This window comes from Hyperolius riggenbachi, chromosome 3, assembly GCF_040937935.1.
Source record: "Hyperolius riggenbachi isolate aHypRig1 chromosome 3, aHypRig1.pri, whole genome shotgun sequence".
Lineage (NCBI taxonomy): Eukaryota > Metazoa > Chordata > Amphibia > Anura > Hyperoliidae > Hyperolius > Hyperolius riggenbachi.
This window is the reverse complement of record NC_090648.1, coordinates 298851618-298874061: the sequence shown is the minus strand read 5'-3', so window position 1 is coordinate 298874061 and position 22444 is coordinate 298851618. Positions and strand designations below refer to the sequence as shown.

The following is a 22444-nucleotide window of genomic DNA, read 5'->3' as shown; positions in this document are numbered from 1 at the left end:
CAAAAAGCTTTTCATGTCAAGTCCACCGTGTTTTATAAGCAATCATTTTGCAATCTCTAAATTGAAGCCATTTAAGTCATTTTCATTATAATGCATTAAAATTGCTAGACATTAGAATGTTATTCCATTTCCTGTAAGAATACATTATCAGGAAACTTCATGCAAATGGATCTTCTCCAGATGTAATTTTGTCGACCTGACAGCACACTTAAAGGAAATGTATATAGTTTATGCAGTCAGATAATAAATAAAAATCTACCTGTCTGTTGCCAACTACTATAAACACAGAGTAATGTCTCTAGTGTCCTCTTGAATGGAATTTGTTTAGTGTATCCTTTAATTGAATTTAATGGAAGGGATCACGTGAGCTTTTTAAAACTATAGCCTTCCATCCATGATCTTAGCTAAGTTATAGGAATCGCTTGTATCTGAGGTGAACGACCGAGTACATATTGTAGCAGCACTGCTTGAGTTGGGCGCCCTGTGGTGCCACTAGTAGTAAAATACTGGTCATTTAGCTTACCGATATTTTAATATTCACAACCTAGTACACTTTCACACTTGAAACCCCTCCTTCTAAGTGCCTAAACCAAACCCCCCACCTACTACCTAACCATAACTCCCCTGTAAGTGTCTAAAGTGAACCCTCCAACCTAATGCCCAACCCCTAACCCTCCCCCTCTAACCTAATGCCTAAGCGGGACCCTCCCCAGCCAATGCCTAAACCTAATCCACCCTCTGAGTGCCTAAACTGAAACTCCCACCCCACTTAATGCCTAACCCTAACCTCCACCTCTAAGCGCCTAAACCAAACCAGCGTCTTAACGGCTGCTTGTTGTAGCTAACTACAAGCAAACAAAAAAATACTCAGAATAATTTGGACAGTACATTTTCAACTACTTTTTGGTACTATTTTAATTGCAGAGTGCTAAAAAGTTATTTTAAAAATAAAGATAAAAATGATCTCCTAGGAGAAAACTTAGGAGAAAAAGTGGATTGGATCGGGTCGGTTGTTTGTTACAATAGAATATCACCAGCAGTAGTAAAATCAAAATGTGGTGAAATAAGAGAAGGTGGTAGAACATTTGTTGCATGCCACATATAACATGTGGATGGTAACAACAAGAAGCCTAAATTCTGGGTAAGTGACTCAAAGTGGGAAAGGCAGAGGATTAGTAGCCAAGCTGGTAACATTTTCAAAGTGGACTCTGCATAGTTTCCTTTGTTTTTACTTGGTTCAGATTACCTTATGAGATAAAGAGGTGAGTATAATTGTAAAATGAATACACATGTTGAGGTGGGAACAATAAATGCAGAAACCCCTTGACTTGAGGTGTGGACAGAAGTAGGTGTGAGCTGTAAATGCAGAAACCCCTTGACTTGAGGTGTGGACAGAAGTAGGTGTGAACAATAAATGCAGGAACCCCTTGACTTGAGGTGTGGACAGAAGTAGGTGTGAACAATAAATGCAGAAACCCCTTGACTTGAGCTGTGGACAGAAGTAGGTGTGAACAATAAATGCAGAAACCCCTTGACTTGAGGTGTGGACAGAAGTAGGTGTGAACAATAAATGCAGAAACCCCTTGACTTGAGCTGTGGACAGAAGTAGGTGTGAACAATATATGCAGAAACCCCTTGACTTGAGGTGTGGACAGAAGTAGGTGTGAACAATAAATGCAGAAACCCCTTGACTTGAGGTGTGGACAGAAGTAGGTGTGAACAATAAATGCAGGAACCCCTTGACTTGAGGTGTGGACAGAAGTAGGTGTGAACAAGAAATGCAGGAACCCCTTGACTTGAGCTGTGGGCAGAAGAAGGCGTGAACAAGAAATTTAGAACATTTTCTTAGGTGTGGGTCACAAAATTCACAAAACTCATCTCATGGATTATCTGTATACATGTAATCAAAGAGCCGGGAAATTTTGGCCGCAGGGTAAAGCCAAAACATGGCTCACCTTGCGCCTGCAAAAGTCCTGGCAGCTTTAATTACTATTCCCCCTCCAGGCCATCATGGACTCGGGGAAGACATAGTTCAGCTATTGCTGGTGGCCGAATTACGCTGTTTTATCATAATGTAGGCTCTGTCTTTTGACACCGCCCAAATTACTGACTGAGCACCGCTACAGCCATAGTTCATATAACAGTGTATGGCGGCGCCTGGTGCGTCCAAATTTCCAATGCGGTTTTTGCTTGACTCGGATTATCTCTCCTTAATTATTTTTCTTATTTATACAATAATATTTCAGAACTTTCCTAATAAGAAAAACACTGAGGTACCCACAGAGGTTAAAGTATCTGAGATCTTTCTAGTGAATCTTTGAACAGATGCAAAACATTCCACTTTATACTGTAAATACTGCAGTTGTTAGCATTGCAAGATGAATGGATCTAGATAATAACCATTTGTTTTGAAAGAGAATGATGGTAGAAATGTTTAATGAAAGGTAAAATGTTCCAACAATGATTATGCTGCAGATTAAGGTTACATGTTGAACAAATCCATCTGTCACTCAAAAATGTATAACAGTGTGATGTATTTCTGTCTGTTTAATGCTCTTACATTTTTGTGTCTCTCTTTACCAGATATTGATGAATGTTCTGAAGGATTTGTACAGTGCGACAGCCGAGCTAACTGCATTAACCTCCCAGGCTGGTACCACTGTGAATGCAGAGATGGCTACCATGACAATGGGATGTTTTCATTGGGTGGAGAGTCATGTGAAGGTCAGTGCCTGCATTTAGGTGCAATGCCTAACATAAAAGGATAAAAGTACTAATGTGCTAACAGAAAGAATCCTATCTTTACACATCACATACAAAGGCCAGACATTTGTTTTAAAGCCAGGCTACAACTCTTAAACATAACACAGTTTTACTGCATAGTTTGAAATGTGGATTCGAAGTTCTATCCTTTATAGGTAAGAGAAAGGTTTGTGCTGTTTTGTTAATGCATTATGTATTTTGTAATGTGTTAATTTATTAAGCGGGAGACAGGAGCTTGTCAGTTCATATGAGACAAAGAGAAAAAAAGAGCAGTCCTGTACAGACTGGAATAAAATAGAAGTTGTTCTTATTTTTCTGTTCCTAGTGGAAGAGGAATGGTGACGCTCCATTCATAATAGACAACGGGTGGAAGATGTTCTGTTTATAAGAGAAAAGGAATAAGAGATGTTCTGTTCATACAGGAAAAGGGACGACATCAATCAATAGGGAGATAGGGGCTGCATGGTTCATATGGGAAAGAAAGAGATGGAACAGTACTTCACATATAGAAAAAGAGAAATGGAGGCTGCACTTTTCATAAAATGCAGAGAGAGGGCATCTGTTTTGCGTACAAAATAGGAGGTGAGAGCTCTTCTGTCTAAATAGAATAGATAGAGATGGAATTACAGAGAAATACAATCCATCCTGCAAAGAACTGAGTGATGTTGAAGGGCTCCTATCTTCAAGTAGTATAAAACAGAATTTTGCCTTTTTAAAACAAAGTGTTTGCAATTATTCAGGTTGGAGTAGGCATGAGGTCTCTCACAATGCATCACTGCTTAATATGCAAATTGTCCCTTTGATGTCCCTAAAAGCGAAACCCACCTACAGAATTGCTGGAATGCAATGATGTGTAAATCTTGCTAATATTACCGACCCATACTAATCCAACATGCATACAGATTGTTTCCAACTGGTTGATCCTCATCAGTGCATGGCATGGATTAATATGGCTCTATAGCAGGGATGTCAAACCGGTCCTACGAGGGCCAAGGTCCTCACATGTTTTTGACACAACTCAGATTAATTGATGGGTCTGAATCAGGAAAGGTGTGGTGCACCAGGTGGAACACATTCCTCTCTTTCTCAGTCCATCCTAAACACTGGCATGGATCTGGCCCTCCAGGCCTGGAGTTCGACACATGTGCTCTATAGGGTAGGACTTAAAACACCCAGAGTTAGAGATTGCCCAGCAAGCTCATGGTGAACCAGAACTCCTAGGAATGTGTTAGGTGCTAAAAAGGACCAAAAAGACCCCTTACTAAAAATGTTATGTAAAACAGAATTATGCTTCTTAAAACAGAAGGCATTTACGATTTTCAGGTTGGAGTGAGCATATGAGGAAACTGTATTCTATGTGATTATTAGGCCACCAAGACAAGCACAGTCAATCACCCCTGGCATCCAAGTAATCTACTCAGAAAATCCAACCCAACTGAATGAGTTTTGCTTCAATATAATGGGCCAAAAGTGTGAGGCATGTTTTATAGGAAACAGATGGTTGATCATTCATTCTGCCAATAAACAGTTATACTATGTACACATTTTCAATTACTGGCATCTGCAGGAATCGGGACTTGATCCCTCGGGAGACAGTTCAGGGTTGACTTCTGTACAGAGGTGTCACTAGCCTAGAGGCTTGTAATGAGTCTGCTGCTATGGAGTGGAATGTAGGGGCAATGTACAATACACAATGGAGTGGCTCCCAGCAGGTGGGGTCAGTGGGTGAACAATGCATACAGTGGGTCAATTGGGATTCAGAGACTACTAAAGATCCGGCATGCTGTTTTTTTAGGTGATGTTGGGGGCTAGTTCAGTCTAGTGTGTGTATGTAGCATTAGATTGGACAACTATAATCTTACAGTTTAAGCACACCAACAAACAGGAAGTTACTGGTTTGTGCCGTGTGTGCCAAATCCGAAGAATTTACTCATATTGTAATGATTTGATAGATTTCCCCGATTTCTCTTATTTGAATGCGAGGATGTTTTATATTGATTGGCTAAGCACACTGGGCCATATCCAATTCACTTTTTCTCCTAAGTTTTCACCTAGGTGACCTTTCCACACTTTATTAATAAAATGTCTTTTAAGCCACCAGCAAACAAGAACATACTCAGAATAAGTTTAACAGTACTTTTTAACCTACTCTTTTCTTTTTTCTTTTTTTATTGAAAAGTGCTGAATGTTATTTTAAATTGAAGATGAAAAATTATCTCCTAGGAGAAATCTTACAGAAAAAGTTAATTGTGTATGGCCTCTGTGTATTTTTATTCAGAAAAAACTTGCAATGTCTGCATTTTTTCTGTGCAGCCCAAGGTGCAGCTCCCAGCACCATTTCTCAATTGAACCTGTATATTTTATACTAACCAGTCTGTATACATTGTAGATACAATAAGCATGGACAGATGTAAATGTATACTAGGATCTGATGCTTTGCATCACATGTTGTCCAGTTATTATGACTGAATTCATTTTAGTACAGAAATCTTTGCAGTGAGCTTTCAAAATGAATTCCCTTTCCTGGAGATCAGTACCATGGACAAGGACTTCAATATGCATGTGGTAAACTATGGACCTGACTTACTAAGCTGAAAGACTGCAGATTGTGATCTGGTTTATCTGCGGCTGAGACCCTGATTGTCAAGCAGGAAGCAGCCAGGAGGTGCAGAAAACAACAGACTTCCAAAGCTCTCTGTACATCTAGAGCCACACTGAAATCAGCTTTACTGAAATGAATAGGGAAAGTACACGTGCACTTCCCTGTGTATTGCCAGGCATCACATTGCCTTGGCTGCAGGCAACCTGTGCCTTTTAGCAAAAAGGTAGATGTCTTGCATGTAGTGCAATTCCAAGTGAACAATCCTTTAACATACTATGCACATCTGCATGCACATTCTTTACAGCGTGGGTCTGGAAGAAAAAGACTTTCATTTTTTTATTAGACAGAAAAAAAGTAACTTTTTGACATGTAGCTGTCCCTCACAGTAGTAAGTATTAATCTGAGAGCTCTAAACATTTTACTGACAGGTTTTGGACAAGTCCAACCCCTCATGAGGGATTCTTAGGATTACATTTATGTTCAAAATCATGTTCTGGTCAGTGGTGACACAGTCCTGCTTCCAAAATAGCATGTACACAAGTAGACTGGCTGCCTGGCATCTTTGTACAATATAACCTTTCCAGAGACTGCTTTAAAACAAAAAGAAACTGGAAATCCCCCATTCATAAACCATGAATAAAACCTGGTGGCAAGAGATGTACAGCTGTCAGATTAATGATACCTACAGTAAGTGATAATGATCTAGGTAAAGAATACCTTATAGTGCATTTTAGTCTGGTACATTTTACTCTTACTTATAAATGCATTTTATGTATGTGTACATATGCACTTAAAATGTTACAGCTTTATCACCCATGTAGGTTAAGTAGCCAGTAAGATGGAGCCTGAGATCAGTAGTAGCACATTTAGAAAGGTACCTTGAAAAGAGGCGGGGAGGCAGAAAATAATCTCCAAATCCTTCCCCCTCTTCTGTTTGCAAAATACCGTTGTCCCAATGTTAAAGTGTAGGGGAAAAATGTGCCCTAAATGGATGCTTACCTCAGTAGTGGGAAGCCTCAGCATAATCTGGAAGCTTACCCTGTCTTCCTCCTCGATGTTCCAGTGCTGGGAATGGCCGCGCTCCTGTTCCTGAATGAACACGTCCATACTGCACAAGTGCAGGACGCCTTGTTCCTGTGCATTAGCATGCAGCTACTTGGGCTCAATGGGAAAAGCCAAATGGGGCTGCACTCATTAAAAGATGGGGCCGGGGATCTTTCAGAGGGTCCCAGTGTCCAGCAGAGGTCCGAGAAGGACGTGAGAAGCCTCTGTAGTCTTTCTTCTACTGAAGTAACTGACTTTCTCTCTTTCTAAATTCACAGGTTTGCTTTAAGATGAGTTTAGGAGCATTTAGAAGAATATAGGATGTTACAACTGTGTGGTTTAACTTTGAATGGTGAAATAAAATATATACACTGTATATATTATTATGCTTACTTGAACTTTCAGGGATGTTTCGTGGCCATTTTTCCTGACATTTTTTTAATTAGGGACAATGTTTTATAAAACAACCCTGTAGGCAGGGGCGTAGCAATAGGGGGTGCAGCGGTAGCGACCGCATCGGGGCCCTTGGGCCAGAGGGGCCCCGAATGGCCCTCCCTCAACTACAGTATTAGCTCTATATTGGTCCTGTGCTCATAATAATCATTTATATATATACTTTGAATAGTGGTAATCATTAACAAACTATTCCCCATCTCCTTCTTGCACCTTTGACATTGTAGTTGCAATTGGCAGCTTTTAGTGCGCCGTTTCAATTGCTATGTATAGAGTGCATGGGGGGCCCCATTGTAAAACTTGCATCGGGGCCCACAGCTCCTTAGCTACGCCACTGCCTGTAGGTTTTGACATGTTTAAAAAGCCCTGGCAGCTATTTGCTGGCGATCACTGCGCCCATTGCCTGGAGCATAAACTCTGTATTGTTGGCCAGGAAAGGCTGTATAAATTCCCACTGAGCTATAACGGGTGTCGCACAACACACTTTTACTTTTAAATTTGTGACTGGGATTTTGTCCTAGTTGTGGAACATCGTTGTCTAGCATGGAGATAATAAATTGGTCTTACACATTGAAAAAAAAATTGACGTTAATATATTTTCAAGAAGCTTTACTTTTTTTGTGCATTTTAACCCAGTTACTATACTTTAATGTGATCATAGATTGCAATAGGGTAGAAGAAAATGTCCCTAATTTGTGTTATGTATTTACAGTAATTAGTACAAACATCAGTGGTGCTCTTAAAGTGAACCTGAGATGTAAATAAACTGATGATATCCCACTTTTTTTTTTGTGTTTGAAAACATAAAATTAAAATTCAATGTTTTGTCTATGCTGAAATACACAGTCTTTCAAACGTGCCAGAACTAAAGACCGTTTTTTTAAGCTATTTCCAGAACTCAGAAGCTCTTCTCTGCAGGAAAGTGTTTTATAGCTGTAATTCCTTACCAGTGAGGATTACATTATAGCCCGACTGGGTCCAGACTGGAGAGAAACTGTCACTTGTATATGTAAATGTAACTCCCTCTGGCAGTAAAAGAGAAAAGGAACTAATTATTAATATGCTTGGTACTGTACATGCACATGTCCATCTCCTCATGTCACACGTAACTTCAGGTACTGTTTAAGGTTTGTCTCTCTAGATTGAAAACCTTTCTTATTGACAGTACTTCACCAGCACTAAACCTATAACTGCATTATGATTGCTCCATCAAATTCAGGCATTTCATTTTTAAACACTATTTTCTGCAGATATCGATGAATGTATCACAGGAAGACACAGCTGCAGCAATGACACTACTTGCTTCAATTTGGATGGAGGATATGACTGCCGATGTCCACATGGGAAAAACTGCTCTGGAGATTGTATTCATGAAGGCAAAATTAAGCATAATGGGCAAATCTGGGTGTTGGATAATGATCGGTGTTCAGTGTGTTCCTGCCAGGTAAGGATTTTATTTTTTTAAAAGACCACCAATTCTTACATAGGAGTGGTCACTAAGATCTAAATAATTTCAAGTTGATGAAGGATTATGCAAATTCTGTGTGCAAATGGATGCAGTTTGATAATGGACCAATCAAATTAAACCTTGGTGGGATTTATTTGGTCCATTTTCATGCTGCATACCTTTGCATACAAAATTTACATCATCCAGTATAAACTCAGACTTGATTGCAACTCATTGCCCATTGCTATTCTTGCACACTGCTTGTATTAGTCATCTTTGCGCTAACTGAGTAGATAAATGATGAGATTGCTTCTGTTACTCCAGGTTGGGTTAGTGATGTGTCGTCGTATGGTTTGTGACTGCGAAAATCCAACTGTTGACTTGTTCTGCTGTCCTGAATGTGATCCACGGCTCAGCAGCCAATGCTTGCATCAGAATGGAGATATTACTTATAAAAGTGGAGACACCTGGGTACAGAACTGCCAGCAGTGCAGATGCTTGGTGAGTGTACAGAACTGTTACATCAACCTTTTTATATTGTTCCTCATAAAAGAGCTTTCCACAGGGGCATAGCAATAGTGGGTGCAGAGGTAGCAACCGCATCGGGGCCCTTGGGCCAGAGAGGCCCCGAAGGGCCCTCCCTCAACCACAGTATTAGCTCTCTATTGGTGCTGTGCTCATAATAATCACTTCTATAGATACTTTGAAGAGTGGTAATCATTAACCACCCTGGCGTTCTATTGAGATCGCCAGGGCGGCTGCGGGAGGGTTTTTTTTTAAATAAAAAAAAACCTATTTCCCAGTAGAGGGCGCCCCGGATGCGTTCTTCTGATCTGCAATGAGCAGCCTTCCTTGTTTGGCTTTCCTCATCGCCATGGTGACGAGCGGAGTGACGTCATGGACGTCAGCCGACGTCCTGACGTCAGCCGCCTCCGATCCACCCCTTAGCGCCCCTTAGCGCTGGCCGGAACTATTTGTTCCGGCTGCGCAGGGCTCGGGCGGCTGGGGGGACCTTCTTTCGCCGCTGCACGCGGCGGCGATCAGGTAGCACACGCGGCTGGCAAAGTGCCGGCTGCGTGTGCTGCTTTTTATTTTATCAAAATCGGCCCAGCAGGGCCTGAGCGGCACCCTCTGTCGGTAATGGACGAGCTGAGCTCGTCCATACCGCTAAGGTGGTTAAACTGTTCCCCATCCCCTTCTTGCACCTCTGACACTGTAGTTGCCATTGGCAGATTTTGGTGCACCGTATCCATTGTTATATATAGAGTGCTTAGGGGGCCCCATTGTAAAACTTGCATCAGGGCCCATAGCTCCTTAGCTACACCACTGGCTTTCCAATAGCATGTTACATAGCCAGTCTGAACTGGCGTACATATGTCCACTGCACTGGTATAAATGTTTGTCATCACCCTATGGTGTATTTGGATGGTAATAACTACTGTAGGTCTTTTTAGTACACACAACCTGTCTTACGGTGCATTCAGTTACTTCACAGCAGAGCTACAGAAGCAAAGCAGGCCTGCTTCCATATTAGGAGAACCACTTTCATGTTGCACTAGACAGATCACCGACCACACCCCACCCATATATTTTCCAATAGATATAAACAGGAGAGCAAAGAAATCGGCTTTAAGAATGAGTCCTGTGAAAAGCCCTTCACCATTTCCACTGGAAGCAACTACTATGACCAATTCAGACTTCATTTGACTGCCTTAGTTGTATTACAGAACTATTATGGTACCACAGAAGTATTATGGGTCTTTGCTGTTTCTCAACTCCTCCGCACCAAAGCCAATCCACATTTTTAGTAATGGATGTTAACAACAAAAAAACACACAATATTGCTTTTGTAGATAGCGTTTCCACAGCAACACACGCATTCCTATACCAGCACCAGAAATCACCATGTGACACTAAAGCCTGGTACACACTTTCAATTATGATTGGCCAATCACTGACCAATATTGCCACCTCCATGTGGAATGAGAGTTTACCTACACAATCTGTTCATAGTATTCAATATGTGTTGACTCTCATATTACATGGATGTGGTAAAATTGGTCAGTAATCAGCCAATCATAATTGAAAGTGTGCACTAGGCTTGACACTCACTGGATTAATTAGGCTACAAATAACAGCCGCCGACACAAGCGCGTGGGACATTGATGGGCTCCCCTTGCCTTCCCTATCTCAAAAGCCATGTTACACAGCAATGACTTGCTTCACTTCTTGCTCAATAGCAACAGCAGTAGTACAGTACCTTGATAACAATTACAAAATGAGTAGGGAGGAGTCTAATGTGGACACCAGTGACAGACAGACAGTGCACACGAGGTGTAGCAGCAGTGTGGGTAGCAAAGGAGGAGTAATCCGGGATTCCATTCAATGACGGTCAGTCCGGTAGACTGTACTGGGTGGAAGCCACTTCCAAAATTCTACATTCTCAGGTCTCTCAGCATAGAATGTAAGTGCAATTTAGAATAAATATTATACTTTAAAGAGACTCTGAAGCCAGTTTAAAAATGGCTTTTTACCTTATATTTATCTGAGGCATGTTTGCCCCTGCTAAAACGCCGATATCCTGAGGCAGAATGAGGGGTCTTTACCCCCCAAATCCCCTGGGGCATAATCGGGGAGCGCTTCCTGTAGAGGCAGAGCTTTCAGTAGCAGCTCTGCCTCTACACACGTCTATTAGCGAGATCCGCCGGCTGATAGACGCGTATGGAGGCAGAGCTGCAGCCAAAAGCTCTGCCTCCATGAGCAGCAAAATCCACAACCAAGAAAGTTGTGGATTTTGCAGGGGGGAATTGGGGGGTAAAGACCCCTCGTTCTGCCGCGGGATAGTGGTGTTTTAACAGGGGCAAACATGCCTCAGATAAATAAAAGGGAAAAAGCCATTTTTAAACTGGCTTCAGTGTTTCTTAAAATCAGCTCTGTGCAATGAGATAGATGTTATTGTTATTGAGGTACTGTACTACTGTGGATTTTGAGCAAGAAGTAAAGCAAGTCATTGCTGTGTAATGTGGCTTTGGAGGGGAGCCTATCAATGCCCCACATGCTTGTGTTGGCTGCTGTGATTCGTAGCTGAATTGATCCGGTGAGCATTAGACACTGTTCACATATATCACAGTACTATGCCGTGTGGTACACTTCCCCATCGCAAGGATAATGAATACACCAGAAGTAGTCCAAGCACAGCAATCCCATCTTAGTCATCTGTGCATTACCACATGGTTCATGCACGGGGCACCGGGGGGGGGGGCATATTGTACACTAGAGGGGATAGCACCTGGGGTTCCATCACATTCAATGCTTATCCTGATATCGCACAACATAGTATGTACCCATTAATCAAAATGAAACAGTCCATGGCATTACCCTGACATCTTGGACCTTACTGATTCACATGCAGTTCCAGGACTGTCAGATTATATAATAGTAATCATAGCATCATCATCATCATAAGCTATTGTGTTTGTCTGGCTAAATTGAAATCAGTATTGTTGCATTTCTGTGACTGGAGTTACACCTGAAACTTCAGTGAAAGAATACAAATGTATGTACATCATATTTAAAGCCAAAAACGCCAGGTAGTTGTAACGTCACAAAGTTAGGTTGTGTTTTTTTTTGCCCAAAACTCAGATTCACTTTCCAGAGTCTTACCTAAGATCTTCCCTTCCTGAGCTATTTTCTCCTTTACATTGCAGCAAGGGGAAGTTGATTGCTGGCCCCTGCCTTGCCCAGAGATTGACTGTGAATTTAGCGTGGTTCCTGAGGGTGAATGCTGTCCTCGCTGCATTAATGACCCGTGTCAAGCCGACATAATACGCAATGACATCACAAAGACTTGTCTTGATGAGACCAATGTGGTTCGCTTTACAGGATCTTCTTGGATTAAACACGGCACAGAGTGCACCCTCTGTCAATGCAAGGTAAAATCACAAATTACACCATATTGGTTTACCTCTTCTTATGAGAACACAACAGGTGTAATTCTGCCCTGCAGAACTGAAAGACTTTTATAACCAGTTTGAAATCTATTTTTCCCTCAGGTATGTATTAAGATAGTACCATGCAAGGCACTCACACCTTGATAGCAGCTTCATGTTGCCTAGAAAAATACAATGAAATGTATCAGACATTTTTACAGCTCTGTGAGTGACTGGCCAACTGAATGACTGTCTTAGCTGTCCCATTGCTCTTAGTTGCCTGACAGCTAAGATAGTCAATCAAAAGAATCAAGATGGGGACAGAATAAATCCATCAAGATTCACCTAAGGAGATGATAGCTGAAATCCACAACTTTGTACGGGAACTTTTCAATGTAATAGACTATTAAGACATAAAATTTGGTTAGAATAGTTGTAACATGCAAAAATAAGAATATACTGTATAACTCCACACTTCTGATCCCCTAGTTGCAGATCCAGCTTTATTAACTTTCAGAACAGAACTGTCCAGTGCTTCTTGCTAAGAGTATGACAGTAGTAATAGCAACAGAACTGGTAAAATAGGGTATGGCTCGCATGTACTTGCACATGCCTGTGCTCGTCACAGCAAGCAGCAAGTGGGGCACTAACTTGGGTATAACACTAAAGGCCAATGTTAGTATGAATGAGAGGAGAGAAATGATAACCGCAGGGATTAGGAGGGGTGAGATACGTATCCTGCCACACTTCCAACTTACTGGCGATCTCTGCAAGGGGGAACGATCACTAAGCTACCAGGGATAAGGGGAAACTACTACACTACCAGGGATAAGGGGGATTCCTTAAAGGGTAAGGGGGCACACTGAGACTACCAGGGATCCTAAAAGGGATACCACTAGACTACCAGGGAATCCTTAAAGGACAACTGAAGTGAGAACAATATAGAGGCTGCCATATTTATTTCCTTTTAAACAATACCAGTTGCCTAGCAGCTCTGCTGATCTATTTGACTGCAGAATTGTCTGAATGACACCAGAAACAAGCATGCAGCTAATCTTGTCAGATCTGAGAATGTCAGAAACACCTGGGGCTTGATTCACAAAAGAGTGCTAACTGATAGCACGGGCGATTTCGCGCAAATTTTCGCATTTCGATAACGTTTTGCAGGGAAACTCGATTTTTTTTGCGCAAAAACGATATCGTTTGCGCACGGAAATTTGCGGTTACACACGGAAACGTTATCGTTTCGCGTGACAATTCGCGTGAAAATGGCCGTGCTATCAGTTAGCACTCTTTTGTGAATCAAGCCCATGATCTGCTGCATGCTTGTTCAGGGTCTATGACTAAAGGTAATAGAGGCAGAGGATCAGCAGGGACAGCCAGGCAACTGGTATTGCTTAAAAGGAAATATATATGGCATCCTCCACATCACTCTCCCTTCCATTGTCCTTTAAAGGGACAGGGGCAGTACTACTAGAGACTACTGTACTTTACTCTTTAAAAAAATCAGTAAAATATTTTAAAATAAATGGATATGGTAGGTTCTTTTATTTAGAGTGGTATAGAGGGATGCAGAGGTTGCAAATGAATGGTCTTCCTGGACAAGGAGGGTCCTCCAGGGGCTGCCCTTTAACCTCGGTATTAGATCTTTATTGGTGCTATGATGGTAATGGTCACTTACATATGTGTTTTGAATAGTGGGAAACAAATAGACTGCCCTCACCCCCTATGTAAAAGCCACAGCGTGGTCTATAGCTACTTAGCTACATTACTGTATAATATTTACATATTGATTGCTAAACTATAGGTTTAACCTAGATTTTCTTTTTAGGATATACTTCCAGTTTGCACATGTGCTATATTATGTTATATTGTCATATTTTAGTTTCAAAATATTTTAGTGGTACAGGCATAACAAGAGCAAGAACTTTTCTTATTACAAAGTTTTATATTTTATTTGTCTTTTTCACATGTACTTTTTCTCCCATTTACAACCAATTTTTACTGTTTGATAAAGTGCTTTTCCATCATCCTGAATCCAGATATTGGTACCTAATGGTCTTCTACTGTCCACTCCATCCATAATTCTATTTCCTAGCATCATCCTGGCAAGTAAAGCTTCAAAGCATCCAAGTATATTATTCAGGATGACACGTAAAATCCCGACACTTATTACATAAAATCCATCTCTCAGCTGCATAAAGGAAGTTGTTTGGAGCGGTACAGATAATGTGGAGACCTTGTGGAAAGATATTTATCACAAGTTCTGTTGCTTTTCCTCTCTTTATAATAGGATTATGTTTGTCATTAAAAGATTGTGGGAAAGGTGTTGTTTATATTGTACTTATCTAACAGGTTTGCTGCACAAGAGACAGTGTCGGGTTCTCTGGGGCTGGCTGCACACAGATTGTCATTCTGAATATATCTTTTATCAGATGTTCCTCTTGCTGACTTCTAGAGCTCTGAGCTGTCAGACGGTTATGTCACACTGTTACTGTAGGAAATGCACATCTCCAGGCTCAAGTCTGTGTCAGAACATCACATAAGATGCTACATTAAGCATGCAGGTTTTAGAGAATTATGATAGTCGTCACTGGAAGAAATATGTGCTAAATGCGTATCTTAAAATGTCTGTAAAGGACTATTATAAATATTCATTTGGAAGGCATGTTTTCCAGGCACATATTTAACTGGCATTCAAGCTTACAGATTCGTGTTAGTTTAAGTACAGTACTAACATTGTATTGGTGTTTATAGAGGCTATGTCAATATCTGCAGTCAGGTAGGATGTCTGCTAAGGTCTACTCGTGTTTACAAAAATGACTGCTGAATGTTGCTGAGCAGGCGTGTATAGCAACGTTTTTATTCCGAACACCCCCCCCCCCAACCCTCCATGAAAAATAGTTATGCTTTTAGCCAGGTAGTAGCTAACGGGCCAGGCTTAGCACTTCCAGTCATCTCGGTAATTGTGTAGAACCAAATAATAACCACAGTGAAATATTATCCACCACATCAACCTCTTCCCCAAAAGAAAGATTGCATTTTTACCCCTCTGTTAAGGCCTTTACATTCTTCCATGATCCTCACTAGCTGGCCAGTTTGGCCTCTCAAAGACCGAAAAGGTTATTCAATGTTCAATTTGGTAGCCTATCTTGTCTAAGAACTGTAGAGACTATGGGGTCATTTTTTTAAGACCTGTTCGGTAAAAAATTATTGTAAGGTATTTTACCTCACACAGTAAAAATATTTTTACATGTGGTAATAGTATGTTAAATTATCAAAAAACATCTACCTCAAAGAGAAACAAATTAGGGCTGTAGAATAAAGCAATCATTTTTATTGGTTTCTCCAGGTACTTTTTGTTGGGTGGGGGGTGTTTGGCTATATTATCCCATTCTAACTTCTCTCTTTTTCCTTTACACATCTCCTTTACAAAATATCCCAATGAGTATTATATCCAGAGAGTCTAAATTACAGCCAGGCAGCTAGCATTTCCAAGTGAAGGTCAGTCTCCCTGTTCTTCTCATGACAAGTTTATTTTAAGCCTTGTATAGATGTGGAATTTTTACAGGTGCATTTTTGAGTGGCATTGTCAGGTTCTGTATTAAATTAAAAGCTTTTACATTAGATTTTTGACCATTTAATTAACAATTTATTTTTTAGATTTGAGCCTGAAACTCTTGAGAGATGATTTTTTATTGAAGTTGGGCATTAAATATTTTTCTGGTTAACTTTTGCTTTGAGCTTTATTTATTTTTAAAAAAGAAAACGTTTATCGTGCTGCTGATTCACATTACAAGATATATCAGTCTATAATGTAGAGAGGAAAACATGTACATTACCCCATGCTAAATAATTAGTTAGCTTTTTGATATCCGGAGGTTGGTACTCAAACTGCTGCTTAATGAAGCACTTACTGAAGACTTGTATCCAGCTAGTTATGTCGCAAATCAAACCCTGTATGTTTCAAATCAGTGAGTCAATAAGAGGTGAGACTGTAGGTTGAGCATGACAGATAACTAGGGCTGCTGTTATACATTGCAGAAATAGAGAGAATAACACTGTGTATGAATGTGAATGAGTATGCATTGCTAATAATCAACAGATTCACCCGTAGTAAATAATACCCACAAGTGCAAACAATACATAATACTCAACAAGTGCCCTGTAGTTCTTGCATTGTAATCAGAAGCTGTGTTCACTGTAAACACATGACTAATTAGTGTTCTGCCATCAGCAGGGCTGCTTCTGGGCACAGGCTGTCCAGGCAAAGGTCTGGAGAGCAGTTTGGTATGCAGAGCATGAGACTGATCCTTTTGTGCTAATGAAATTCTATTTCAGGCAGTCTGCAGTTCTCAGCAAATCACATTTCAAGTTTTGCCTTGCCTCTGTGATGTGTTCTAACATCCCATGGTCCTCTGTTTTGTATTCCAGCACGCCAGTGTTCCCTGTGGTGTTCTTCTTGACTGCTGCTATGCCACTCATACTCTACCTTTCCCTAACTATAGCGCATGTGCGTGTATGTGGCGGCACAAATTTTTGATGTAGTTTATTGTATACGGTTATATTATGGGCTTTGAAGTGTCTCACTTGTAACTTACTAAGTGTGATAGTGACCATTGAATTTTTTTATTTTTTTTTTGCAGCTAATGTTTCAGTATTTAAAGGCATAGTTTACTGCATATAGTTATTATTGGGAGTGTCATAACATTTTAAAGCATTTCACTTTTAACTTACTGACCATACTCTATAATATATACTTTTTCATTAGTATTTCTTTTATTTATCGCATGTTGGTATATTAGGGAGTGTGTGAACAGGCTTTACAGTGCTTCCGTTACAACTCACAGAGATTGATGATAACATAATTTACTAAACTGGCTCTAGTTGAGGCTTGCTACAATAGAAAAGCCTTTTAATTCAGTATACATTTTTTTAAATATGTCTGGTGTAGAAACAGAATATTTAAAAAAACATTGACAGGATCCATGTCATTAAAAACAGTCCAACACTCTGCCGAGTAGCATGTTCCTTCTGCTCCCCTGAGAGTACTGTGGATCTAGCTGGTGTCCTGCCACTCTAAAAGCCCTGACAGCCCCTGAAGATGTTATAAGCTGTATTTGGCAACTTTGACATTAGGTGTCTCTAATGAAGGCTGGGCGGCATATGGCCTAGTGACGGGAGGCTTCCTGCCTCCTGACCTCCCAGCACCAGTATGAGCAAGGTTATGACATGTTTGCTGCATCACTCCTCAACATCTTTCTGTTGCTGTTCATCTGGAGTACATTATCATATTGGGACTTATTTATTAAACAGTTTTGGATAAATAAAAAGGCACGCTGGCATCTGTTACAGAAAGAAATGTTGTCTGTTGTTTGAAAACATTTGAATTAATCTGGAGATAGTTTTGGTAGAGCCTAGAAGTATGCGATAAATGCTCATTGCCATGTTTGTGGATTCCCTTTTTTGAGGGGGGGGGGATTTTTTTTCTTAAAAAAAAAAAGTTATTGCAAAATACATTTAAATGTTTAGTTTATGATCCAATTGACTGGTATGAATTTGTATTGATAGTCTTCTGATAAATATGTGAATTATTGATTGTATTGTTATACGGTAAGTGTTTATGAGCACCCTGTTTCTATTGCAGTTTTCCCACATGCCCCAATTCAGGTGGTTTTTCACCTGAGTTTTCTCACATAAGCTGCACCATATCAATCGAACACTTTTTAAGCCCTCCTAGAAGAAAATCCTCAAAATACATATGGCATTACATTTTTTCAACTACTTGTTAGTACTTTTGCAGTTGGTAGATGTTGGGACATCATTTAGTAGATCAGATGAAAAACTGTTTCCTGAGAGAAAAGTTAATTGGATAAGCAATTTTTGAAACGGGTGCAGCTTTATAGGAAAAGGTGCTGGGATGTCTTACTTTTTGAACTCTAAATTCTTTATTCTATGTATTGTAGGATTATTCATATAGTAAAGTTCCAGTTTGCTTATTTTTAGGCAGCCTTCAAATGTCTTATTCTTGTACAAGCTTTTGCCCACTACCAAAGCCCTCATCCTTCTAAAAGCTGGAAGGGAATTGTCAGTCATACTGTATATCCTAATATTTCCCACAGGTTTAAGCAGAAATCCAGGCCATTTGGCTACTTTTTAATCTTTCAAATCTGGATGTCATTTGAACTATAAAATCACAGTATTGTAGAGGCTTGCATAGTTCAGCAATGTGTCATTACCAGCCCATGAGGCGGGGTGAGGCAGGCTCCTCAGGCGGCGGAAGTGGGGGGGCACTGGAGGGGGTAGCAGCCAGAAACAAAGAGCAGTGTCAGATCCCCGCCTCCCACATCTGGGGTTTTCACGTCCGCAATCCCCCTCCAGCTATTTTCGCTAAATTTAAGTCAGCCAGCAGTGAATGGGGAAGCAATTACTCACCTACTTCCATATTTGTGTTCCACCACTCGTGTCACTTCCTGCAATGCCGCCACTGTAGTACAGTGGGAGGCATTGCAGGAAGTGAGGCAAGTGGTGGAACGCACGTCAGGAATAAGGTGAGTAATTGCTTCTCCGCTCGCTGCTGGCTGACTTAAATTTAGCGAAAATATCTGGGGGGGGGGGGGGCACGGACTGCAGAGTCCCAGGTAAGGTGACGGTCTGACCCCCCCCCCCCCTCCTCACTGCTGTGCCAGCTGCTCCCCCTTCCTGGTTGCTACACCCTTCAGGATACCAATCGGGGATGGGGAGGGAGCCATCCTCACAAGTTTGCCTCAGGCGGCAAAAAGTCTAGAACTGGCCCTGGTCATTACTTCACTCTCTTACCCTTAACCAAATCCACTGGAAGGGCACTCTCCTTCAGATGCACTACTGAAGGCTCACTTTTTAATTATGGTAGGCTTTTTTACATTTTGAAGTGTTATTGCATTTTATGATTATGCATACGTTGAATCTCTTAAAATTTAACCAATTGCCGACCAGGGGATTTTACACTGATCGGTGCTGCGTGGGCTCTACAGCCCGCAGCACCGATCAGGAGTGCAGCAGGGCGATCAGACTACCCACCTTTTTTCCCCACTAGGGGGATGTCCTGCTGGGGGGGTCTGATCGCCGCCGGCTGCAGTTGCTTAGTGGGGGGGGGCTCTTCAAAGCCCCCCTCCGCAGCGCTTTCCGCCCTCTCGCCCACTCCCTCCCTCTCCCTTCCCTTGTGTGCTGCGCAGGACGGAATTCCGTCCTGCGCATTGAAGGATAGGCTTCAGCCTATCATATGCCGGCAATCCCCGGCCAATCAGAGGCCGGGGATCGCCGATCTGCCTTACGGCGCTGCTGCGCAGCAGCGCCGTATGATGTAAAAAGCAGGGATTTCTTCCCCGCCTGTTTACATTTTGCCGGCGAGCCGCCATCGGCGGCTCTCCGGCTGTTCACAGAGACACCCTCCGTGAACTGACATGGAAAACCATGGTAACCCGCAGACGACCAGTTTACGCCAATCGGCGTTAGCTGGTCGTCAAGAGGTTAATGTCTGTATGTATGCATTATTGATTGTATCCTCTTTTAAAGATACTCCAGCACAAGCTGTTAGTCTGTGCGTATAAAGATAGTAAACCAGCTACAGTGTGTGTCTATCCTGTTTGAAAAATCTGCTTTAAAAATATTTCCCTGACTTAGCAAATACTTGCTCTGAGTTTTTTCAATTTAAATTGTCCATACTCCTTATCTCTGTGCAGATGTTATAAGGCACTTCAGTGAACATGGATAAAGAAGTATAAGCTAGTGATAATTATTTATATAATGTAAGCTATAGAAATGTCAGACCTGCATTTCACACCAGAGCTAAAATAAGCAATGTAAGTTTATTTCATTGTTGATTTTAAATTATTTTAAACACTCTTAATACAGTGACACTCTAAGTACAGATTACACTTTTAATTTCTCTTTTAGATAAGGAGCAATGTTCCGCTTGTGAATAGCAGAATTTGTCCACATTTCGTTTGCATGTTTTTGTTTTGTTTTTTTGTTTTGTTTTTTTTTTCAAATTAAAAAAATCCGAGAACCTTCTGTTTTTTTTTTTAAGTCTATTGGGCATTTCCAATTTCAATGTTTTTTGCCACAATGAACAAAAATTGCAAATGAACACACAAAAATTAGCGTGGGAAATGTTATCTCTGCCAGAAAACTGAAAACCACCTGCAAAATCACAAGTACTAGTGTGCTCCCTACTTACCCTGCCACTGTGGTTAGGTAATCTCTCGGATTTAAATAACAGAGGAGTAAATTGAGGAGAAAAGAAGTAGTAAATAATTAGTACAGTCCAATGATCCACATTATAGTTATGTACAGACTCTCCTCTAGGGCAAGATTAATGTTCTGAACTTGTCCTTACAGCTGACACAAAAGGTTGATGACACAAGCCAGTTCTGTGTCAGAATAAGGCATGAATATTGCACGCATGTCATATGTAATATTTAATACATTCTATTATAGCACTCTACAGAGCATCTCATCTCCTAACTGTTCCTTTTAATATGCAACAAATAACTCACTGAAGCGAGCAGAGAAAGTACAGAGCGAAGCAAGCAGAGAAATTGATTCAAGCCAAGGTATCAGCAGAGATGACATTTTATTCCTTCATATTCTGCACATTATCTGTGATAGCATTTTAATGAATACACCAGCCCAGATATAAAACACAGCTATTATTTAATAAAAGACTTGCTTCCATGTTTATCCGCATTACTGTGTGGAGGCTGAATACCTTCAGAAGACTATGATTCTTGTTGTTCAGAATTCTTATTTTATATGCTGCGTGACAGATGCACAATATTCTGCTATTTTTGTGGTGTGCCTCCAAAGTTTTATAGTAGCACATGACCCAATTTCCTAATAAGTGCCACTCAGTGTATCTCTGAAGGGAGACGAGCAACCTGCCTTTCAGTTCTAAGTGATATTTCATGCTGGTAAGGTTAGGCAGAAGGATTGCTCATGAAGATGAAACGGGACCATCCTCATGCCTCAGCAGTTCAGCTCTGATTTACAGTTATGAAAGGACACAAGGGCATTGCCTGTCAGCTTGAGAGGATGGTCACAACAAAGCAATAACTGGCAGTCTTCAGATCTGGGAAATATTAAGCTTGTAGAGGGACGATGTGTATTTGTCCTTTTTTTATTCATTTTCTGATTATGGTTATGAATTGTTAACTGTTCCCAATATCTATATTATATCTTAGGTTGGCTTTCTGGTGTCAGGTACTGTCTTGGCTGGGAACACATTAGGCGGTGTGTGAAAGGTTGCGTTACGCTGCATATGCGTTTGTGCGTGTTTTTTGTCATAATGAAGTGTGTTTTGAGTGCGTTTGTGTTTCGCACATTCGTCTTGCTTGCATTCTGTATGCATTTCATGCAATTTTTTGGGAATGTGGCCAGTATAAAAGCATATTTTTGATGTCATCACTAGGAAGTCAACAGGAAGCGGAAATACATCATCAAACTTGTTTTTTTATACAAAAACGCATAATAAAGTAATAGACACAATAAAACGCTATACCTGTGCATCATTATTAACATAGATTATGTGAGTTTTAGATGTGCTTTGGAAAAATATGCAGCAAGTTCTGCATTTCAAAAATGCACATTGCAGAATGCAAGCAAATGCGTCTTTTCATGCAGCCCATTGAGTTACATTATGCGCGTTAATGCTAGCGGTTTACACCATGCTAGCGTTTCTGCCTAGTGTGTTTCCTACCCTCTGGGTTTTATATAGAGAGACAGTTGCAAACAAAACTGGAGCAGTTGCCCAGAGCAACCAGCTGGTTTCCAGGTGTTAAATGCAGCAGGGTTTCTGATTTTATACTCTGCACAGCTGTTTCCATTTTGCTCCACTTTTCCTTGCGTTTTCCTTGATAAAGGGGCCCTACTAACTCCCAAAGCAGTAGATTCTGAGTAGGATAACTTAATACAATTGGACTCTAGCTAAAAAAGATAAATTACCTTGTAAGTGGGACAAAAAGAGAAGCTACAGTGAAGTGATTTGAAATAAAATATTGAGATTCAAAGTGAGATGGATCTTTCTGGAGGCTGCCATATGTATTTCCTTTTAAACAATACCAGTTGCCTGGCTGTCCTGCTGATCTATTTGGCTGCAGTAGTGTGAGTCTCAAACCAGAAACAAGCATGCAACTAATCTTGTCAGATCTGACAATAATGTTAAAAACA

At 40.8% G+C, this 22444-nt stretch overlaps 1 protein-coding gene across 1 annotated transcript in view; it reads left to right on the top strand.

Moving 5' to 3' along the window:
• LOC137562309 (protein kinase C-binding protein NELL2-like) overlaps positions 1-22444 on the top strand; it is a 256518-nt gene that overhangs the window by 229161 nt on the left and 4913 nt on the right. Inside the window, exons 15-18 of the mRNA XM_068273644.1 lie at positions 2584-2724; positions 8113-8306; positions 8634-8810; positions 12017-12241. Of these exons, the coding sequence (XP_068129745.1) occupies positions 2584-2724; positions 8113-8306; positions 8634-8810; positions 12017-12241 (737 nt within the window). The remainder of the gene's footprint in view (positions 1-2583; positions 2725-8112; positions 8307-8633; positions 8811-12016; positions 12242-22444) is intronic.